This window comes from Mesoplodon densirostris, chromosome X (genome assembly GCF_025265405.1).
Source record: "Mesoplodon densirostris isolate mMesDen1 chromosome X, mMesDen1 primary haplotype, whole genome shotgun sequence".
Classification (NCBI taxonomy): Eukaryota; Metazoa; Chordata; class Mammalia; order Artiodactyla; family Ziphiidae; genus Mesoplodon; species Mesoplodon densirostris.
This window is the reverse complement of record NC_082681.1, coordinates 121,936,019-121,957,660: the sequence shown is the minus strand read 5'-3', so window position 1 is coordinate 121,957,660 and position 21,642 is coordinate 121,936,019. Positions and strand designations below refer to the sequence as shown.

The 21,642-nt window shown below is 44.4% G+C and overlaps 1 protein-coding gene across 16 annotated transcripts in view; it reads right to left on the bottom strand.

The window, feature by feature from the left end:
- ADGRG2 (adhesion G protein-coupled receptor G2) overlaps nucleotides 1-15,087 on the bottom strand; it is a 110,665-nt gene extending 95,578 nt beyond the window's left edge. For 14 of the 16 annotated variants that reach the window (XM_060086339.1, XM_060086340.1, XM_060086346.1 and 11 more), the window contains exon 1: nucleotides 14,350-14,406. In XM_060086339.1, the coding sequence (XP_059942322.1) occupies nucleotides 14,350-14,375 (26 nt within the window). In that variant the 5' untranslated portion in view covers nucleotides 14,376-14,406. Of the gene's footprint in view, nucleotides 1-14,349; nucleotides 14,407-14,928 lie in introns of those variants that run through there. The other 2 variants (XM_060086343.1, XM_060086355.1) reach the window with 1 other exon arrangement.
- Nucleotides 15,088-21,642: the final 6,555 nt, after the last annotated feature.

Below are 21,642 nucleotides of genomic sequence, written 5' to 3'. Positions count from 1 at the left end.
TACAAGGCAGGAAGAGAGCCCAAAGTCACAGGGAAGCAGTCACCTAGCCATCCATCCTTGATGTTTTCATGGATGTTTACATTAAAGACAGTCCTACTGATGTAGTGTGTACTCTTAAAATACCAAATCCAAAGGAACAAGGGTCTCTAATCAGGAACCCCAAGAGGCCCAAACAAAGACATGGGTGTTCAGCCTGGTGGGCAATGCACCCTGGCAGGGGTACAGGAAGATTGTGAGCAATCCATTCTGGAGTGCCAAGTCAGGCTACCCTCCCAAATATCCCTGCCTGGTGGGGGTTCCCATCATACAAGGAACCACAGAAAGGGGAGTGCTGCATACAAGGTCTTGAGGGGGAAAGGCACACTTCTGAACACATAGAAGGGCTAAGACCCCCCATTTGGGTACAGGCAGTTCTAAAATGCACTCAGACGTTTAAATTATGCCAAGGTTTGGATCCATTTCCAGTCTGGGGAAGAAGGCAGGAGGAGGGGGACAAGCTAAAGACACGGCTATGAGAAGCACTGATCATTGGTGCAAAGCTTGGAGAACAGGGGTGGTACGTCCCTGAAACTTAAAGTCAGGAGCCTCCATGCAGTAAACTGAAGGTCCAAGAAAGGACTCCTTGTCCCAAAGGGTTGGGCAAAGAACTCACAACAGAGAACCCGAGGGAAGGAGGCCTACAGAAAGGAGAATGGAAGTAGGAGGCAGCCAGGATGAGGGTTGCAGAGGCCACAGGATGTGCTCAGGGCTCTGAGGCAGAACTCAGAGATACATGCCCCTGGTCAGGAGTCAGAAAGGCAAGAATCAGCTCTGCTAGGGACCCCAGATATCAACTCTGTTGACAGTCCAGGAACACGGAAGCACGCTCTCCATGATCGGGCTTATTTCCAGCCATCTGAATGGTTGGTGTCATGCCAACAAAATAACTAGACAGTGGTGAAACCCCCCCTAGGACAAACCCAAGGGGCTCCCGTTCTCTTGTAATGGGGTTTTATTAAAACGAACAAAAGTACTTCCTGACTGTTGGCCTCAAAGAGCCTTGCCATAGTTTGGGTTCCTCCAGAAGGTAACTCTGAGGCAAAGATTCGAGAGCAAGCAATTTATTTAGGATGTGATCCCAGGACACAGGAGAACGGGGAAGTGAGACGGAGGCAGGAAGGCAGCTAATACAGGTGCGTCATCAAGCCAGTTACCACTGGGGGCAGCTGAATCTCAGTCCTGGGGAGCTCTGGGAGCCAATGCAGACTGCCCATCCGTCTCAGTGGTCCTGCTCATGGGCAAAGAGCTGGGCTCATTATCTACCAGCTTTCATCAGCCGCTGGCTGAGGGCTGCTCCGGGGTGGGCTGGGGATTGTTAATTCCCCAACACTCCAGGCTGCCACACAGGCGGGCAGAGAAATGCACAGCTAGTGGCTGGAAGGGGGCTGGTGTGTACCGCAGTGCTCGGCACCGGGATGTTGAAACGGACACCCTCTGTGGAATGAATGAGGAAGTACAAAGCACTGAAGCCAGGAGAGAAGAGGGATTAAGTGTGTGCGCGCGCGCGTATGGGCGGGGGTTGGGGTGTGTGTATGTTGGTTTGGCGTGCTTTTGAGGAGTACAGTCGTTTTTCTTCAGGTGTTCGGAATGTTTGAGGAGAGACTAGGTGAGGGGAGATTGAAAGGAGTTGCCACTTGAGATTTAAAGAAACGTCCAAAGAGCACTGGGCTTTTGCGGCTCTAACGGAGACTGCACACACCTGGTTCTTCAGCCCGCACTGGGAGGCCAACCCGAGAGGCACTGGGGCAGGGATGTTTATCACCCCTGAATGAGCAACCGACCAAGGTCTCATGTAAACCCGGCTGTGCTCTAAAGCCTTGCTATTCAAAGTGTGGTCCCCCAAAAAGCAGGCATCTCCAGCCCCATCCCAGAACCCCAGAATCCGCATCTGCATTTCAACAAGATCCCCAGCTGATTGATGTGTACATCTGAAAAGCAGTGCCATAGATAACAGGATTCGCTAAGTGTTCTCTACATAAAGAGTAAGTTCAGCGGCTGTGACTCCTACCAAAATCAAATGGAAGGTATTTGCTCGATTTCAGGCTATATTTGCTCTATTCAGTTTGTCGAGTTAACTTCAGATTTGCTGAATGGAATAAGTTAATGCAATCTGGGACAAAGGGAGATAATAATGTCAACCTGCGGACCTGCGTGTAATCACAACAAAATAAAGCTTATTTTAGTTTTTCAAAACCGCTTTCATTCACTTTGCTCTCCCCTTTTTCCCCCCTTGGCAAAATTAGGAATCAGTGCTTAATAAGCCTGTACCATTCCAAGACTATTCAGGTGGGTAAACCTTTGCCTCAATATCTGCAAAATACATTTGACAGTTCCAGGAGTGTTTTTCACTTCAAAATAATTACGTGTGTGTGTGTGTGTGTGTGTGTGTGTGTGTGTGTCTCACAGGAAAAAAAAAAGTCAAAATTCTTGAGATACTTAAAAATGACATTTTGATATAGGTAGCTGGTAAAGTAATAAATGAACACAGAAACACTCTTAGAGAAAAATTAAAGTAGAAAAACAACTGATGCTAAAACAATTCAAGTTATGAATAAAAAGCCTCAACACTGTATATGGATACAGATATGTAAATTGATGCAGAGGTGGTTACTAATCCTAATTGCATTCAGAGAATAACTGACAACCATGAAAATGAGTAGAAATATATCTGAAGCATTCTTTTAGGTACTGAAGGGGAACACAATATGACACCCCAAAATGTCTCTTTGGCATAAGAATTATCTTGAGGCTGATTATTTTTAAGAAACAGCACATAAAAGAGAAGCTCTGAAAACCGAGTAGAAGTTACCCTTTTGTAAGAGACATTTACATTTATAAGGGAAATCTCCACTTTAAAGTTATCTCCCTTTCTGTACCAGGAAGAGAAGGGTGACTCTAAAGCTCTAGAAACTCTTGTCAATGGAGAAGGCATGGACTTAAATCTGCATAACAACCTTACCCTTGTTTACTGTATTTTTCCTGATAATTCCTATAACTGGCCTCCTCCACCACGGCTCCACAAAATCTCCTTCTGTCTTTAGCTGAAGATGGTGTTGAAGGTGGTGGGGCTTGGGCCATTTTGGGGAGTTACTCAGTTTTCGTGGGTCTCTCCTATGTATACAGAAGGTATATATGTTACTAAACTTGTTTGTTTTTCTCCTGTTAATCTGTCTTTTTATTACAGGAGTGTCTCAGCCAAGAACCTAGAAGGGTAGAGGGAATACAGCATTTACCGAGTAGTAATGCACACATGTGTTTATCAAAAGATATGTACAAGGGTGATCCTCATAACACTATTCATAAAAGCCAAAAACTAGAAACAAACCAAAGGCCCATCAAGAGTAGAAAGGATAGGCCTTCCCTGGTGGCACAGTGGTTAAGAATCCACCTGCCAATGCAGGGGACACAGGTTCGAGCCCTGGTCCAGGAAGATCCCACATGCCGCAAAGCAATTAAGCCCGTGCGCCACAACTACTGAGCCTGTGCTCTAGAGCCCACAAGCCACAACTACTGAGCCTGCGTGTCACAACTACTGAAGCCCACATGCCTAGAGTGCATGCTCTGCAACAAGAGAAGCCACTGCAATGAGAAGCCCGTGCACCGCAACAAAGAGTAGCCCCCGCTCACCGCAACCAGAGAAAGCCCGTGCGCAGCAACGAAGACCCAATGCAGCCAAAAATAAAATAAATAAATTTATAAGGAAAAATATTCACAATGAATAAAAACCAAAATTAAAAAAAATTTTTAATATATATGTGATTAGAGCTACTAGAAATAATAAGGGAAATTTTTCAGTATGCAAGGAAAGTAGGATGTGTGTTTTCAGTAAAAGAAGGTATGAGGAATAGAAATACATTTTGCTAAGGGAAAAAAGTGGTAATTTTGTCCTAGAGCTGATTGCTTCTGGATGGGAAAGAAAATAAGGGATAAATTAATATGGATACAAAAAGTTGTGGAAGGTTTGTAAAAAATGAACCCTGAGAAAAGTGTTTTGTGTATGGTCAGGGTTGGATAAGATTAGATTGAATTTAATTAAGTAACTTGATTTTGTTATTAAAAGTAAGCTGGGGGCTTCCCTGGTGGCGCAGTGGTTGAGAGTCCGCCTGCCGATGCAGGGGACATGGGTTCGTGCCCCGGTCCAGGAAGATCCCACATGCCGTGGAGCGGCTGGGCCCGTGAGCCATGGCCGCTGAGCCTGCGCATCCGGAGCCTGTGCTCCACAACGGGAGAGGCCACAACAGTGAGAGGCCCGCGTACCACACACACAAAAAAAAGTAAGCTGGTACAAGACTGGAGTTTGGTTTTCCCTCTGTTAAGAAAACAAAGTTTTTTGGACTATTGAGCTGCTTTTGATATCAGAGTGTAAATTTTCTTTACCTTTTAAGTAATTTGTTGTTACATTCTGTATTTGCTTTTGAAATCTTTTATTGTCACTTTGGTTAAGTGAACAAGTATTGTTTCCCAGTGACCTATGTGTTTGACCAAGTGTTTTGAAACTTTTCAATATTTTTGACAAACTTCCCAAAGATCAAATTCTAATTAAAGTCCGTTGACCTCTAGCTAACTTTGAGTTTTCCAAAGAGCCCCTAAGGCATATCAAAGAGAAATATTAAACTAATTAGGCTTGCTTGGTATGTTAAATTACATAGGAAGCATTGTCAAATGAGGGATAAACCTTAAGTTATATTGTATGGGTAAATGTTATTAATATAGATATACTAGAAATTATATGGAATTCCTAAAATTTGAATACATTCTAGTAAAATGGTATCAGTCATAATTCTAGTTATCATCTTAAAATGTTGTATGTCACAGCAGTAATCAAGTTTCTTTGTCAATGGCATTGTAATCATGTGTTTAACCATGCCTTTTTAAGTTTTTTTGTCATTCATAGACAGTTATTGTTTTACTCTGATCCTTTTGCAAAAATGTTTCATCTTCAAGATTCATAGAAAGGACTTTCTGACAAGTACAGGTTTCTAATAACTTTCAGACCATACTGCTGAACAAGGTAAGAAATTTAAAGAATCCTAACAGAAAACCTGACGGCTTCATAAAACTGTTAACAAAAAGGATTCGTTACATTGGACTGAGTGAACTGGTGAATATGATCATAATTTGCATGGTTTTTGTCTGAAATATTACTACTGGCTTTTAATCTGTGTTTTCCAGATATAAGGAAACCTTTCCCCTCGGGGTAATTTTGGCTTACAGCAACTTGGTAAATTATACCTTCGTAAGCGGAATCGAAACATTTATATTTTCTCTCTACCAAATCCCTCCAGAAAATGGAAACTCTTACGTTCCCAGAAGCCTTATCAGGTGAATAAGGAAGGTCACCTCCTGACATGTACAAGAATCTCAAGATGTTTGGTGGACCTCAAGAAGAGAGGAATTCACCCAAATCTATACATATCACAGCCGGAATCTGGCTAGACCTTGCCATGGATTTCCCAGCCTGGAGAGGCCTTTTAAAAGTTCGACCCGAGATTCCTTATGAAAAGTTCCAGCAGAGCCAATTTAAAAGAGCCTATTTGGTCAATTAGCCAGACTTAATCTGCAAACAAATGTCTTAATTTGGCTATATTTGGTAGAAATTAGGATAATTTTAGAGAGAAAAAGATTGTTTCAGTGAGTATTAAATTCTAGGTTTGTTAATTGAGGTCTGTATTTACTGCTTAAGCCTCACTTCCCAGATAGCTCCTTGTTGTTACGTTATATTATTGGAAAGTTTAATTGAATTATTAAAAGAACACTCGAAGTTTGTTTCTGAAGCTTATCACAGCAATCTATCTTTGGATGAAGATCAGATGCCCCCTGACCTGCAACCAGGAGATTATGCATACCGGAAAAGGCAGCATTTAAAGGACTGTCTCCAACCTAGATAAAAGGACCCTTATCAGGTACTATTAACTAGCTCGCACGCAGAGAAACTGAAGGTAATTGACTCTTGAATTCATATTTCCCACTTAAGAAGGGCCTTTGCATTGGACTGATATATAGAAAGACCTGCTGACCCCCAAATGATACCCATATCAGGACAAGAAGAAGACAACAGCAGTGGTAGGCAGATGACCCAAGAATCTGGATCAGGCTTGTTAAGATTCATCCTACTAATCAGGCTTGTAAGATCCATCCTACTAATTCAACTGAACTGTCTACCAAATGTTGGTCTCCTTATCAACATTGAAAGTAATTGTTTTACTTCTAACCATAACATTACATGTTTATAAAGATCAGGAATTGTGTATGCTCCTTGCTCCTACGAGCACTGTGGTTGAGAACACAGGCTCTAGGTCCATCCACGTTGCTGCAAATGGCAGAGTTTTATTCTTTTTCATGGCTGAGTAATATTCCTCTGTGTGTGTGTGTGTGTGTGTGTGTGTGTGTGTGTGTGCGCGCGTGTGTGTGTATGTATACGCACACCACTTCTTTATCTATTCATCTGTTGATGGTCAGTGAAATAAATCAGACAGAGAAAGACAAATACGGTATGATATCACTTATATGTGGAATCTAAAAAATAATACAAATGAATGTATATAGCAAAACAGAAAAGACTCACAGATATAGAAAACAAACTAGTGGTTACAGCTGGGGAGAGGGAAGAGGGAGGGGCAAGTTAGGGGTATGGGATTAAAAGATACAAACTACTACATATAAAATAGATAAGCAAAAAGGATGTAGTGTATAGCACAGGGAATTATAGCCATTACCTTGTAATAACTTTTAATGGAGCATAATCTGTAAAAATACTGAATCGCTATGTTATATACCTGAAACTAATATGATATTGTAAATCAGCTATACTTCAATAAAAAATAAACACAGGCTCTGGGCCTCCCTGGTGGCGCAGTGGTTGAGAGTCCGCCTGCCGATGCAGGGGATGCGGGTTCGTGCCCCGGTCTGGGAGGATCCCATATGCCATGGAGCGGCTGGGCCCGTGAGCCATGGCCGCTGGGCCTGCGCGTCCGGAGCCTGTGCTCCGCAACGGGAGAGGCCACAACAGTGAGAGGCCCGCATACCGCAAAAAATAAATAAATAAATAAATAAATAAATAAATAAACACAGGCTCTGAAATCAGATGGTCTGTGTTCAAACCCTGGATCTACTGCCTACCATTTGCATGACCTTGGACAAAGTATTTAACCTCTCCGTGCTTCAGTTTCCTCCTCTGTAAAATGATAATAATAGTACCTGCCCCAAGAGGATGGGAGGGTTAAATGAGTTAATATATGTAAATTGAGCACTGCCTGCCCAATAAATATTAGCTGTTAGTTATCATTATTATTATCAGAGTCAGAAATGTAGTGGATACCAGATGTCTGTTGATTAATGACTTACATTAAAATATACTCTAAAAATAAATAAATTTTAAAAAATAATAAAATATACTCTATGCTTAACCTAAAGAAATTTCCACACCAAAACTGAATTTGAATTTCTCTTAGGATTAGTGCCTGCTTTCTTCTAGATTCTAGGTGTACTCATTCATCCATTCAACAAATATTTATTGAGCACCTACTATGTCCCACTGTTCTAGGTCCTGAAAATACAACTGTGAGCAAGATACACAAAGTCCCTGCCCTCCTGTATTCTAGCAGGGAAAAAAAGGACATGGAATCAGTGAACGAATAACTAAATAATATAACTGCAGATAATAGTGTTACAAGAAAACAAAAGTGGGATGAGGGGGTGGACATTTATAATGGTAGGAATGCTGATTTAGAATGAGGGTTAGAGAAGACCCAAATGAAACAGAGGGACAAGTTATGTGATTATCTGGTGAAATGGTGCTCCAGGCAGGTAGCACCGCAAATACTAAAGCTGGGAAGCAGGAAAATGCTTGGCTTGGGTGATGAATAGCAAGAAGGCTGGTGTATCTGGAGAAGTGTGGGAAGATTGAGATAAAAGTCATATAGGGCCTCAGAGGCTACAGGGAGCAGCTGGGGGGTTAGTGTAAATGTGGCAGAGGCTGTTAGAGGCTTTGAGCAAGTGGATTTACAAGACTGCCTTTACTGGCAATTCTCTGGGGTCAAGAGTGGGTGCTGGGAGACTGGGTTAGAGGCTATATCCTAATTCAAGAGAAAAATCTGGGTAGCTACCACTATCTCAGGGTATTAAAAATGAACTCACTTTGTATCATAACAGGATCTGATATAAAATGAATCTGTCCTGGACACAGTTCAGCAGTTTGGGGGCTTAGAACCTAAATGAACAGTTTTACAAAACAGGGTTATATGAAAGAGTGTCAAATCAATGCAGAGGGTCATGATCATCATTTTTAAATGAAGTAGAACAGATGGAAGAGAACTGAAATTTTCAGAATACACTGCACAGAGGAAAAATGCATAATACTTCGTGAGATTCCGTTTCAATTATATACAGGTATGTTCATACTGGGTTGAGATCTAAACTTTTCACTGTGAATGGTGGGCAGGAAAGTTTGAAAAACACTACAAAAAGCTACCTTATCTTACTTATACATAAGATATTTATTTATATATAAACTGTTCCTTTATTCTCTCCCTTCCTCGCTGTACCTGGCATCCCCCCCCAAATGAGAACATTATAAAAAAAGCTCCAAAGGTAGTTTCTTCCTAGTCTAAATAAAATGAATTGACTTCTGCTACACTATCTTCTTCTCCAGGGAAGAAGATCAAAATATGACCTCCCAAAGCTGGGAAGACTGACTCACCTCTAAACTGTTAGGCTTTCAATGAAAACAAAAATAAAGACCAAGCAGAACAAGAAATTTGAAAATTAAATTTTAGAACATTTCAAAGCTAAAAATGGAAAGAAAATCTCCTGAAGGAACTAATAAGGGTAACTGCCAGAACTCCACAGCAAGCAGAATACCTAGTGGTAAGCTATGAGAAGCGTTCCCACCTGAGTCAGATACTACTCCTCAACACTGCTCTACAGGGCAGCCTAGCCACTAAGGAGACCAGACAAACAGAGGAAAAAATATTGGGGGCGGGGAGGGGCCCCTATACCATTGCCATTTGCAGCCCGTTTGACTGTCGACCTTTAAAATTCAAGAAAATTGACTGAAAAACTACGAGAACTAATGAAAGTTCAGTAACATGGCTTGAATATGCTAGACCTACAAAAAAATTTAAAAACCTGTCTATACAATAGTATAGTCACAACAAAATAAAATGGGGGGCGGCTTCCCTGGTGGCGCAGTGGTTAAGAATCCGCCTGCCTTCCCTGGTGGTGCAGTGGTTGAGAATCCGCCTGCCGATGCAGGGGACGCGGGTTCGTGCCCTGGTCTGGGAAGATCCCACATGCCGCGGAGCGGCTGGGCCCCTGAGCCATGGCTGCTGAGCCTACGCGTCTGGAGCCTGTGCTCCGCAACGGGAGAGGCCACAACAGTGAGAGGCCCCGGTACCGCAAAAAAAAAAAAAAAAAAAAGAATCCGCCTGCCAATGCAGGGGACACGGGTTCGAGTCCTGGGCCGGGAAGATTCCACATGCCACGGAGCAACCAAGCCTGTGCGCCACAACTACTGAGCCTGTGCTCTAGAGCCTGTGAGCCACAACTACTGAAGCCTGCGCACCTAGAGCCCATGCTCCACAATAAGAGAAGCCACCGCACGGCAACGAGAAGCCCACGCACCGCAACTAAAGAAAGCCCACGCAGCAAGGAAGACCCAAAGCAGCCCATAAATAAATAAATAAATAAATAAATAAATAAAATAAAATAAAATAAAATGAAATGGGCAAAAAAGGATACAATTTCTAAAAGCAATACAAATTACAAACAAAACAGTCTAGGAATTCACCTAACAAGAATGTGTGGGACTTCCCTGACAGTCCAGTGGTTAAGACTCCAAGCTTCCAATGCAAGGGGTGCAGGATCCATCCCTGGTTGGGGAACTAAGATCCCACATGTCATGCACTGTGACCAAAAAATAAAAAAAGAAACAAAAAAAATTTAAAAAAACAACAACACAATACCCTCTTATTTAAAAAAAAGAAGAATGTGTAACACCTACACAGTGTGGTATAGGCATAAGGACAGATGTACAGATCGATGGAACAAAAGAGAGTTCAAAATTAAACCCACACATACTCAGTAAATTCATTTTTGACAAAGGGGCCAAGGCGATACAATGAGGGAAAAGTACAGTCTTTTCAACAAATAGTGTTGCAACAATTGGCAACTATCTATATGGAAAAGAGTGAACCTTGACGCATACAAAAATTAACTCAAAATGAAGTCGTGGGACTTCCCTGGTGGTGCAATGGTTAAGAATCCGCCTGCCAATGCAGGGGACACAGGTTCGAGCCCTGGTCCAGGAAGATCCCACATGCCACAGAACAACTCAGCCCGTGCGCCACAACTACTGAGTCTGCACTCTAGAGTCCATGAGACACAATTACTGAGCCCACACGCCACAACTACTGAAGCCCGTGCACCTGAAGCCTGTGCTCCACAACAAGAGAGGCCACCGCAATGAAGAGTAGCCCCCGCTCGCCACAACTAGAGAAAGCCCGCGTGCAGCAATGAAGACCCAACACAGCCAAAAATAAATTAATTAATTTTAAAAAATGAAGTCATAAACCTACATATAAAAGATAAAACTATAAAATGTCTAGATGGTGGCACAAGAGAAAATCTTGGTAAATGTGAGGTAGACAAAGATTTATCAGACAGGTTACTAAAAGTGCTATTCATAGAAGAAAAAAACCTGATAAATTAGACCTTAACAAAATTTAAAACTTGTGCTCTTCAAAAAAAAAAAATCATTAATTCCACTTATATGAGTCAACTAAATATGAGTCAACTAAAATAGTCAAACTCACAGAAACAGAGAGTAGAATGGTGGTTGCCAGGGGCTGGAAGGAGGGGGAAATGGGGAACTGCTGTTCAAAGGGTACAAAGTTTCAGTCACGCAAGATGAAAAAGTTCTAGCTATCCACTGTACTACACCATACCTATAGTTCACAATACTGTATTGGACACTTCAAAATTTGTTAAGAGGGTAAACCTCATGTTAGGTATTCCCTAGCACAATTTTTTTTAAAAATAAAGAAAATGAAAAGGCAAGCCACAGACTAAAAGCAAATGTTTGCAATACATATATCTGACAGAGAACTTGTGTGCAGATGTATGCAGAACTTTTACGATTCAATAATGACACACAATACAATAAAAAAAAACAGACATTTCATAGAAGATATACAAATGACCAAAAAGCATACAAAAAGATGCTCAACATCATTAGTTATCAGGGAAGCGCAAACTAAAACGACAGAGATGCCACCACAAACCTACTGGAATGGATGGAATAAAATAAGCTGACAATACCAAGGGCTGGCAAGGATGCCAAGCAACAGGACCCCTCATACATCGCTGGTGGGAGTGCACGCTGGTGTAGCCACTTCGGAAAAGTTCAGCAGTTTCTTATCAAGTTAAATTTACCACACAATACAGCAATCCTACTTCTAGGTATTTACTGGAGTGAAATGAAAACTTATGTTCACACAGAAAGCTGTATGAACGTTTACATTGGCCCTATTCATAATCACCAAAAGTTGGTAAATGGACAAACTGTGGAATATTACTCAGCAATAAAAAGGAACAAATTACTGATTCACACAACACGGGTGACTCTCAAATGCATTATGCCAGGTTTAAGAAGCCAGACTCACAAGGCTACATCATGTATGAATCCATTCACAGGACATTCTGTAAAAGACAAATTTATAGGGACAGAAAACAAATCAGTGGTTGCCAGGGGCTGAGAGTGGCGGGAGGGGTTGACTACAAAGCGTCAATAAGGAACTTTCTGGAGTGATGGACTTCTTCTATATCTTGACCATGGTGGTGGTTACATGACTACATGTATTTGTCAAAGCTTACAGAACTGTACACTAAAAAGGGTGAATGTTATTGTAAATAAACTGTACTTCAATTTTTTTTAACATCTTTAATGGAGTATAATTGCTTTACAATTGTACTTCAATTTTTAAAACATGGAATCGGCTCAAGAATTAAGCAGATTTATAAAATGGAACACACTGTTCACAGACTTTGATTGAGGGGATTTATTTTATGACAGTTTTTCCCAAATGTTTACCCCATTTCTTAACGTCCAACATCTCCCACCGCACACCACAACCCCCAGATAATTTCCATGGGGATTAAAGACCCATGTATTTTTAACACCATGAACATTTTAGCAGAAAAACTGTTTTCCTCTATCTTGAGGTAGCGAAGGCCTTTCTCAGTGAGGCATAAAAGGCGGCTCCCAGGTTTTTACTAAAGGCAGAATCTCTCCTTTCTATCTTCAGAATTATTACCACCACAGAAATGCATTCTTCCCCTCCCGCCCACCCCCAGCTCTCTCTTTCTTTTTCAATGTAATGGTGCTCTTCCCAGTTTGTAGCGTGTATTTGAACTGACTTGGCACTCTCAGGCAGCAAAATGGAAAAATGTGTTTGTCAGTTTCATGTACGCTGTGAAAGCACTAGGAACCTCACGGTGATGTCCCCCTCGCTGAGTCCCCAACCAGCCTCAGGCACACCACAGCCACAGTGGAGCACCCAGAATGACCACGTTAGCCGTGGAAGTGCAGCTTCCTTACTGGCTCTCCCTAACACCTGAGCAAACTCACTTTGCCATTTCTGGAAGGCTGCTCATGGTACCAGAAACACAGCAGCTCTCCTTTGCCTGCCAAACCCGCCAATGAAATGCCATTTCCCAGGCTTTTTCCTCCCTCTGCTGAACAAAATCATACCCATAATTAAAGTTCCTTTTTTTTTCTTTTCTGTGTCTCCAACATTTTTTATTTTTTCTCTAGAAAAGTACACACACCTGGAATCTGTGGGTTTGGGGCAAGAATTACTCACAAAAAACACTAATGCTGGCCCTGCATTTCTTTAGTGTTTTTCAATAGCAAAGTCTGCTCTATCCCCCTTTTAATGAAAGTCACCTTGCAGGGATGTGGGAATGATAAAAGCAGAGGGAATCCGATAGGGGCTGGCGTCACACTGAGGCCCTGTAAAGCAATACCCCTGAACAGCTTCAAAATTTGGCCACTTTTTATTTTCCAGCTTTGCATTTGAGCTGAAAAAAGCAGCCAATTTAGCAATGTCCAGCTCATTTTAGATCTTAAGTAAGCAAAACTTTGGGACACTAAAACTCCCCAAATCATTTGAAAATAGCACACGCCTTTGCCACTCAATTCACAAACTATTACAACATCGAACTTAATTGTATTAATAATTAAGCTCTTGGGGCTTCCCTGGTGGTGCAGTGGTTGAGAGTCTGCCTGCCGATGCAGGGGACACGGGTTCGTGCCCCGGGTCCGGGAAGATCCCACATGCGGCGGAGCGGCTAGGCCCGTGAGCCATGGCCGCTGAGCCTGCGCGTCCGGGGCCTGTGCTCCGCAACGGGAGAGGCCACAACAGTGAGAGGCCCGCGTGCCGCCAAAAAAAAATTAATAAAATAAATAAATAAATAAGCTCTTACTAAATTATTAATATTATTTTTAAAATAAATATTGTCATACCATGTAGAACTGAAATTATACTCATAGGCTTATCTCTTAAGATAGCTGAAAAGAAGTTGAGAAAGATGGAAGGAACTGCAACATCTAGCTAGTCTTTGCTTAACAAACCTTCACTCTCCATCACCCACCAGCTCCGAACACTGATCAAAGAAATGGGTCCTTTTTCTGCCTACGGATCAGCTACATAATTTATGGGGCTTAGTGCAAAATAAAAATGCGAAATTATTCAGAATTTCGACGGCAACAGCAGAATATTAAACCAAATACAGGTTGCATGCCCATGAAGCCAGCTCTACTATCAGATAATGTATTTGGCTGGTAACCCAGTAAGAGTAAAGCATTTTGCTACTAAATGAGTAGCAATCGTTTTAATGTGTGTATTTGGGGTGGAGGTGGGATTGTAAAGTCTTAGGACCTCCTCTCCCAATGTCCCAGTTTTCCTAAGGTTTTCAGCCTGTTGGACAAAAAGTATTTCTGCAGGGCCTGCCGTGTAAAGTGTGATCCATGAAGCAGCAGCAGCAGCGTCTGAGAGCCTGTCAGAAATGCAGACTGTCGGGCCCCACCCCGGCCGGACCTACTGAATCAGAATCTGTAGTTTTACAAGATCCCCAGGGAATTCATGTGGACGGTACATACAAATAAGTGTCACTGTCGAAGCAGCCACGGAACAAACCTCTGCTGCCTGCCTCATCTGGCTCTCAGGAGGCCGTCAGCGCTCTCTCTCCTCACCTGAAACGTATATAGATCCGGAGCCTTGAAATGGCAAGTCCCTGTCGAAAAGCGCTCACCCGAGACCTCCAGTCTCCTGTCCCATCCTCAGGCTCCTGGCTGCCGCTCCATCCCGCCGCGCCCTTAGCCACCTGCTCTGCGTCCAGACAGACGCTGCCGCGCCAAGCCGTCTGGGGCCCGGGTCGCGTCCGCGCTCCGCAGGCTCCGCCGCCTCCACTGCGCGGCGCGGCAAACTGAGTCCCCACCAGGCGGGTCTAGACCGCCCGCGCGAATAAAGCTCGTGGCTCTTTTTCGCGGAGGGGTGGGGAGAGCTGGAGCCCGTGCTAAGCTTTTGGATACACACGCCCCTCTCCCTCGGAGAACGCGTCGCCAGAGCCCCCTTTCCCACGGCGCGCACTCTCCCACGGTCGGTGTGCCAGCTCCCGGAGCTCGGCCCTCAGCCTCCGCCTTTCAGGGCGGCCCAGGGCCCCGGCTCAGAGCCGCAGTCGGGCGGAGGGAGCGTTCGCCCCGCCGTCCCGTCGCACTTCAGGTCCAGGCGCTGCGCCCGAGCCGCCCGCGCTGGTCGCCAGCTCCGCGGCTCCCCGGCCGGGTCTCAGGAACCCGAGGAAGACAGACCCATCCCGGCGCCGCGCGCTTACCTGCCGGTCCCCGCCGACGGGCTGGCTGCTGGCGCCCTCCAGCCCTCCTTTTTCCCTTTCGCTCGGGCCGCGGCCCTACTCCTCCCTCCCGCGGGCTGGGCACCGCCCCCGCCGCTCCCGGACGGCTTGCCGGCCTGCTCTTCAGCGGCCCAGCGCGGCGTGGCGCGTCCGGCGCGTCCGGCGCTCGGCAGCTGCGAGGCTGGACGCGGAGGTGGGGAGCGGGCGGGGCGCGGAGGGGGGAGGGTGTGAGCGAGTAGCTCGACCGCCCGAAGCCGGGGGGAGTTCCTGGCTGCGGGGCGGGGAGAGAAGTAGGGTCCGCGGGCCGAGCGGCCCACCCCACCCTGCGGAGGCCCGCGTGGCGCTTCTGGACTCCCTGGACCGCGAGCACCTCCGCTGCCCCGCGTCCGGTTCGGCGTGCTCCTAGGGGCCTCCAGTCTCCACACCCAGCCGCTCACCTTTAGGGGTCGCCCTGGTACCCAAATGCGTGTCCCACCACTTTGAGCACCGTGCACTGTGATGGGTGGGAACCCCGAGGTCGCCCCTCTGCCACAATATTCCCGATGCAGAGGTCAGACCGCTTGGAGGGGGATTTGGAGAGGTCGGTAAAAGGAAAGGGTCCTGAGAACGAATTCGGTTCCATGGTTACCTGGTACACCAGATACCTAGAAACTGGGATCCCCAGCGCTCTGACTGCTGGGGGGTGGGGGGTAGTATATGAAGTGAGTTGTCCCTGGTCCCCTCTACCTTTTCTGTCAGCATCTCCTTCCTCTGCACATTCTAGAATAAAAACTAGATCCGGATAAGATTTACAGATCACCTAACCAGCTTGTCAAAAGTACCCAGTGTTACAGATGGGAAAACCGAGGCCCAGGGGAACGTAGCTTGGTTCTACAATAAGAATTGGTTGTAGAGGCCAGGGGGGAAAGCGCTCTGAATTCCCTCTCTGGCCCCTTTTACACCATCCCCACACTACCCTCTCCAGCCCTCCTCTTTGTAGTCAACTAACTCCAATATTTGCAAGATGCTTTATCACTTTCAAAGCACCATTCTCTTTCTTTCGTTAAAATCTACAGGAGAATATTCCATTTTTCTTTACCAGTAAAACAAAATTCTAGATTCTGAATTGCATTCAGAGCTTTGGAGAGGATGTTTATAAAGTGCAGATTTGCAGAGCACACCCCTGTCTGGCTCTGCCATATTAAACACAACACCCGTGAGATATATACTCCGCTCTGCAGGAGGGGGTTGATTTTGTTTTGCAAACACCAGTTTATTAACACTCACAACATTCTAGCTAGATAAATGAATGGAAAGGGTTGGGTTAAGGGGGAGTGGACGGCAGGAAGCTCACCCAGGTTACATAACAAGTTGGAGGCAGAACTGTGATGAAGAGTAAAATAGTATATTTTAATAGATTGAATGCTATTCCAAAGGGTTAAATTGTTTCCATTTGCATTCACTTAACACTTGCATATGTTAGAAAAGACTTCACATTGTGTAGAGCCACCAGAAATCTCATACACTGCTATTTGGCAGAATCGATTAAAACTGAGCACACAACTACCTGATGTCCCAATTCCCCTCCTACGTATATACTCAACAGAAATGAGTGCCTATGTCTACCAGAGGAAAGGAACGAGAATGTTCATAGCCATATATTTGTAATAGCCCCAGATTGGAAGCTACCCAAATGTGCATCAGCAGTAGAATGGATTGAAAACATTGCAGTGGTATAGTCTCAAAATGGAATACCAGACAGTGAATGCACAAGCCACTGCCACGCTGAGCGTAGATGGACTTCATAAGCAATATTGAGTGAAGGAAGTCAGGCACAAAAGCATACATAGTATGTGGTTCCATTTATACAAAGTATAAAACAGGCAAAACCAATCTGTGAAGTTAGAAGTCAGAATGGTGGTCATTGGGGAGTTGATGACTGGAAGCATCAACCATTATAAGGATGATAAGAAGGATTTATGGGGTACAGGTAATGTTTCTTGATCTGGGTGCTACTTACATGGATCTGTTAAGTTTGTGAAAATTCATTGAGCTGCTCACCTATGATATGTGTACTTTTCTCTATGTATGTTTTACTTCAATAAAAAGTTAATATATGTAGAGCTCATATTAAAAGTTGCTTGACCTAGAGGGGTGGGATAGGGAGGGTGGGAGGGAGACGCAAAAGGGAGGAGATATGGGGATATATGTATATGTATAGCTGACTCACTTTGTTATACAGCAGAAACTAACACACCATTGTAAAGCAATTATACTCCAATAAAGATGTTAAAAAAGGGGGGGGCTTCCCTGGTGGCGCAGCGGTTGAGAGTCTGCCTGCTGATGCAGGGGACACGGGTTCGTGCCCCAGTCCGGGAAGATCCCACATGCCGCGGAGTGGCTAGGCCCGTGAGCCATGGCCGCTGAGCCTGTGCATCCGGAGCCTGTGCTCCACAACGGGAGAGGCCACAACAGTGAGGCCTGCATACCGCAAAAAAAAAAAAAAAATACATAGCAGGTAACAAGGTCAATCTAAACTCCAGGGGTAGTGCCAAGAGTTGGCATGGGGTCTTTTGGGCCCCCATAATCTCCATCAACACTCCAACACCCCAAATAAAAGGCATCTAACAAAAACAGTGTACTATATACACAAAACAAGAAAAGTCCCCTAGCCAACACGGCCCCCACTTCCCACAAAATTGTAATCAGCTTACCAAGTTTGAATTTCCCTTTTATAGAAATTCTGGAGCTACCACTGCTCAGAAATCCTTTCTGGTTTAAGTCATTCATTCATTCAACAAACATTTGTTTTTAATGCCTACAGTATCAGTGAGGATATCCTAGGTTATGCTGCAGTAACAAACAACTCTCAAAATCTCTATGGCTAATGCAACAAAGGTTTATGTCTTACACTGTGTTGTCATTATAGGTTGGAACGGAGAGCTCTACTTCCTCCAGTCACTCAGGGATCCAGGCTGACTGAGGAGCCACCTTCTCAAACACGGCTGGTTGCTGAGCTAGAAGGAAAAGAGAGTTCTGGACCACAAGCATTTCAGTGCTGCAGCCCAGAAGTGATGTGCAACACTTCTGCTCCCAACTCGTCAGCTGGAACTGTTCACATAGTTGCACCCAGGCACAGAGGGCCGAGAAATGCAGCCCTACAAGGACCTAGGAAGTGGAGAGGTAGTTCATCATACTTGATGAACTGCACTGATGACCATCCCATCTACTATGTGCCAGACTCTGGGCAGGATGAAGATGGACAAGAGGTGATCCCAGCCCTCCAGGCACTCACATTCAGACCAGAGAAGTCTCTGGTGATGTGATCTTATCCTCTGTGGTGTCGGCTGTGGTGGATTTAGGTGAGAAACCAGTCACTGACGATGTGAGTGAAGTCACCGTGTGATACAACAAAATTTTCTCCAGGACATTGCGCTAGTTGTGATGGTGGTGAACCTATTGCACAATGGAAGAGATAAGTAAATCACACACTGTCGTGGGAGGCAAAAAGACTCTCTCTTGTTGAAATACTGAATGAAGACAGTTGGACAGATTGTCATTCTGTTCAATGAAAATTACAAATGGAAGTTTAATGAACAATGAAACCAGACTTTGGCCTCAACCAAGATGAGAATGGTGGGACCAGCCCTTCCAGAGAATGTGTTCCAGTTTGGGAGGAACTGAGTGTGGCCCCCTGCCAACACAAATAACCAACCAGAAAATCCAGAGGAAACTAAATGCATCCCAGTAGATCTGCACACTGGCATTAGCTTGTGCGACTCACCACCGCCCTGCCTGCAGAGAGCAGCCTTGGCATTGGGGTAGAGATGGGGGGGCGGTGAGGAAGACGAACCCCTTGGGTTCTTCAGTAGAACACAGGGGACAACACTTTGGGCCAGGCCTCATCCAACTCAGTCCTAACTGAAGGTCTCTGACCCCCTTCCTGTTTCTTGGAGGAACCCATGAAGTCCTGGCCATGCAATTTTAAACCAAATCTCTCAGTTTACCTGTGTTTGAAACCACAGGGTATATTTCAGGGGAAAACCCTGGACATACACAGCCCTGTGACACCCTAGTTTGTCTCCTATGTTCATTTTCTCCCTTGAGGAAGATACTTTGAGACTATACAAATATCCTGTTTCTCTTCAAACCTTCTTCCATTAATTTTAGCATCCATCAGTGGATCACACTTGCAACGATGATTACTGTGGTGTTCTAACAGTGCTTTTCCATTTCTTCCATTCATTCCTTCTACATTAATTCATTGGAACTCTTCTATAGGGAAGAGCTGTATCTTCTCTCCCATTTCTTTACTTATTCAATTATTTATTTATATCATTATGGACTCACGGGTAATTACTTTAGTCTGGTTTATTATCCAATGCTATCATTATTTATTTTGTTGTCAACTTGTCTTGGCTTCAGTCACTGGGAGTTCTTTCAGGCTGGTTCCTGCGTTCCATTCTTTTTGGAGCACTTTCTTACTTTCTGGAACTACAATACATTCTGGGCTCATCTTGTGTATTACTCCTTTTTTTTCATTTCACTTAAGAAGATTACTTAAGTCCCCCTCCTTTTTAAAAAAAATTAGTTGTGTATTTTTAGTCAATTCACCACCTGGGGACCCAGTGCATGAAGTAATGCTCCATTTTATTTGTCCTAAATTGCTTTTTCCCAAGTTATAACAGTTATTCTAGCTGGGTCTAGTGTTTGAGAACTTGGTGAAAAAAAAAATGCCTGTTAACTAAATACGTCCTTCATCATCCTAGAATATTTCTGGTATGCCCATTGGCCCCATACTTCCTTGGTCTCATAACTTCTTTGTAGTTATGACATTTTTGGCTATAAGTACAAGAAACCACAAATCCAACTGGCTTAAATCATAAGGAAATGTGTTATTTCAGGGCACAGGCACAGTGCAAGCATTCTGGCTCCTTTTCACTGTGATCCTTTCAGCTCTGCCCGCAGCCTAGTTTCCCTCATGGTCGGCAAAGAAGGCAACCTCACTCGTGTCCATCAAAAGGGGTAAAGGAAGGAGCAGGGTCCTAGAAAGTTTAGGAAAGGAAAAAAACCTTCCTTCAACTGTAGCTTCAATAGCCTTCTCTTCAGTCTGACTTGGGCCAACTTAAATCACATGACTCCCTTTGGACCAGTTCAGCTGCCAGGGGAATGCCAGACACTGACTGGCTTAAACCTGGATTCAGGAAGCAATCACTATCAAGGGGAATGTGATTAACATAATTGGTGAGGACAAGTGGTTCTCAAATATAAGCCTGCATCAGAATCAGCAGGAGGGCTTATTAAAAAACAAATTGCAGGGCCCCAGCCCCAGAGTTTCTGATTCAGTAGTCTGGAGGGGTTGGGGGCTGAGAATTTACTTTTCCGATTGTACATTTCTAACAAGATCCCAAATAATGCTGATGTCGTTAGCCTGAGAACCACACTTAAGAGAACCACTGGGTTAGACCCAGCAGACTGACTTTGCAGCTAAGGATGGGATCAGTGTAGCTTGAGTCACACGGGCTGCATGAGGGAAGGATGAATGCCTGAAAACAAAATGAGGAGACGAGAGGAATGGGTTGAGGGTAGACAATCAGCCAGGAGCATGTGCCTCCAAGATGGCCAAGGTAGGCAAGAGAAGGGGAAGGAAGCACTTGGGCTTTTAAATTCCTCAGCCCAGAAATGATACCTATCGCTTCTTTTTTTTTTAAACAGGATTTTTTTTTAATTTTTATTTATTTTTGGCTGCGTTGAGTCTTCGTTGCTGCGCACAGGCTTTCTCTAGTTGTGGTGGGCGGGGGCTACTCTTCGTTGTGGTGCACAGGCTTCTCACTGCGGTGGCTTCTCTTGTTGCCGAGCACGGGCTCCAGGTGCGAGGGCTTCAGTAGTTGTGGCTCGCGGGCTCTAGAGCGCAGGCTCAGTAGTTGTGGCACACGGGCTTAGTTTCTCCGCGGCATGTGGGATCTTCTCGGGCCAGGGCTCAGACCCATGTCCCCTGCATTGGCAGGCAGATTCTTAACCACTGCGCCACCAGGGAAGCCCCATATCACTTCTGCTCACAAACGATTGGCCACTACTAGTCCTATGGCTCCAACCTAATGCAGGGAAGGCTGGGAAATGTAGGAAAGTACATGGAATATTTGATGAGCACTCATCTATACCATAGTAGATATCAGTAGTTACCTGATCAAATTATTTCTTGATCTGTTGTTTGAGTCTCTTTCTCAGGGTCTTTTCCAGCTTCAAGAGATCTTTCTTGAGGGTTTATGACCAAGGCCACACTGAATCCCAGTGAGGCCTTCCCTGGTCGCCCTATTTATTTATTCTTTCAAACTCCCTTCTTCACCACCCCCAGCTCTGTCTCTACTCTTTCCCTGTTTTATTTTTTCTCCATAGCACTAACTGCCAGCCAACTCATGTTACTTGCTTGTTTTGTTTACTGTCTTTCTCCCCAAAAAGATGGAAAGTTCCATACGTTCCATAAGGGCAAGGTTGTTTTTGTTGTTGTAGTTTTTTACTATTTTTGTTGCTGCTGTTTCCCTAGTGCCTAGACCTGTGCCTGACACATAGTTGATATTTAATAAGTAATTGATGAATGAATGAATGTGTGAATCATGGATTTTTTAATGAGAGGAGGTGATGCTTTCGTTTTCCTATCGGGTAACTTCCTGGAGGGCATTGGCCTTGCCTGAGTAGATATACCAAAGCAAAAGTGTA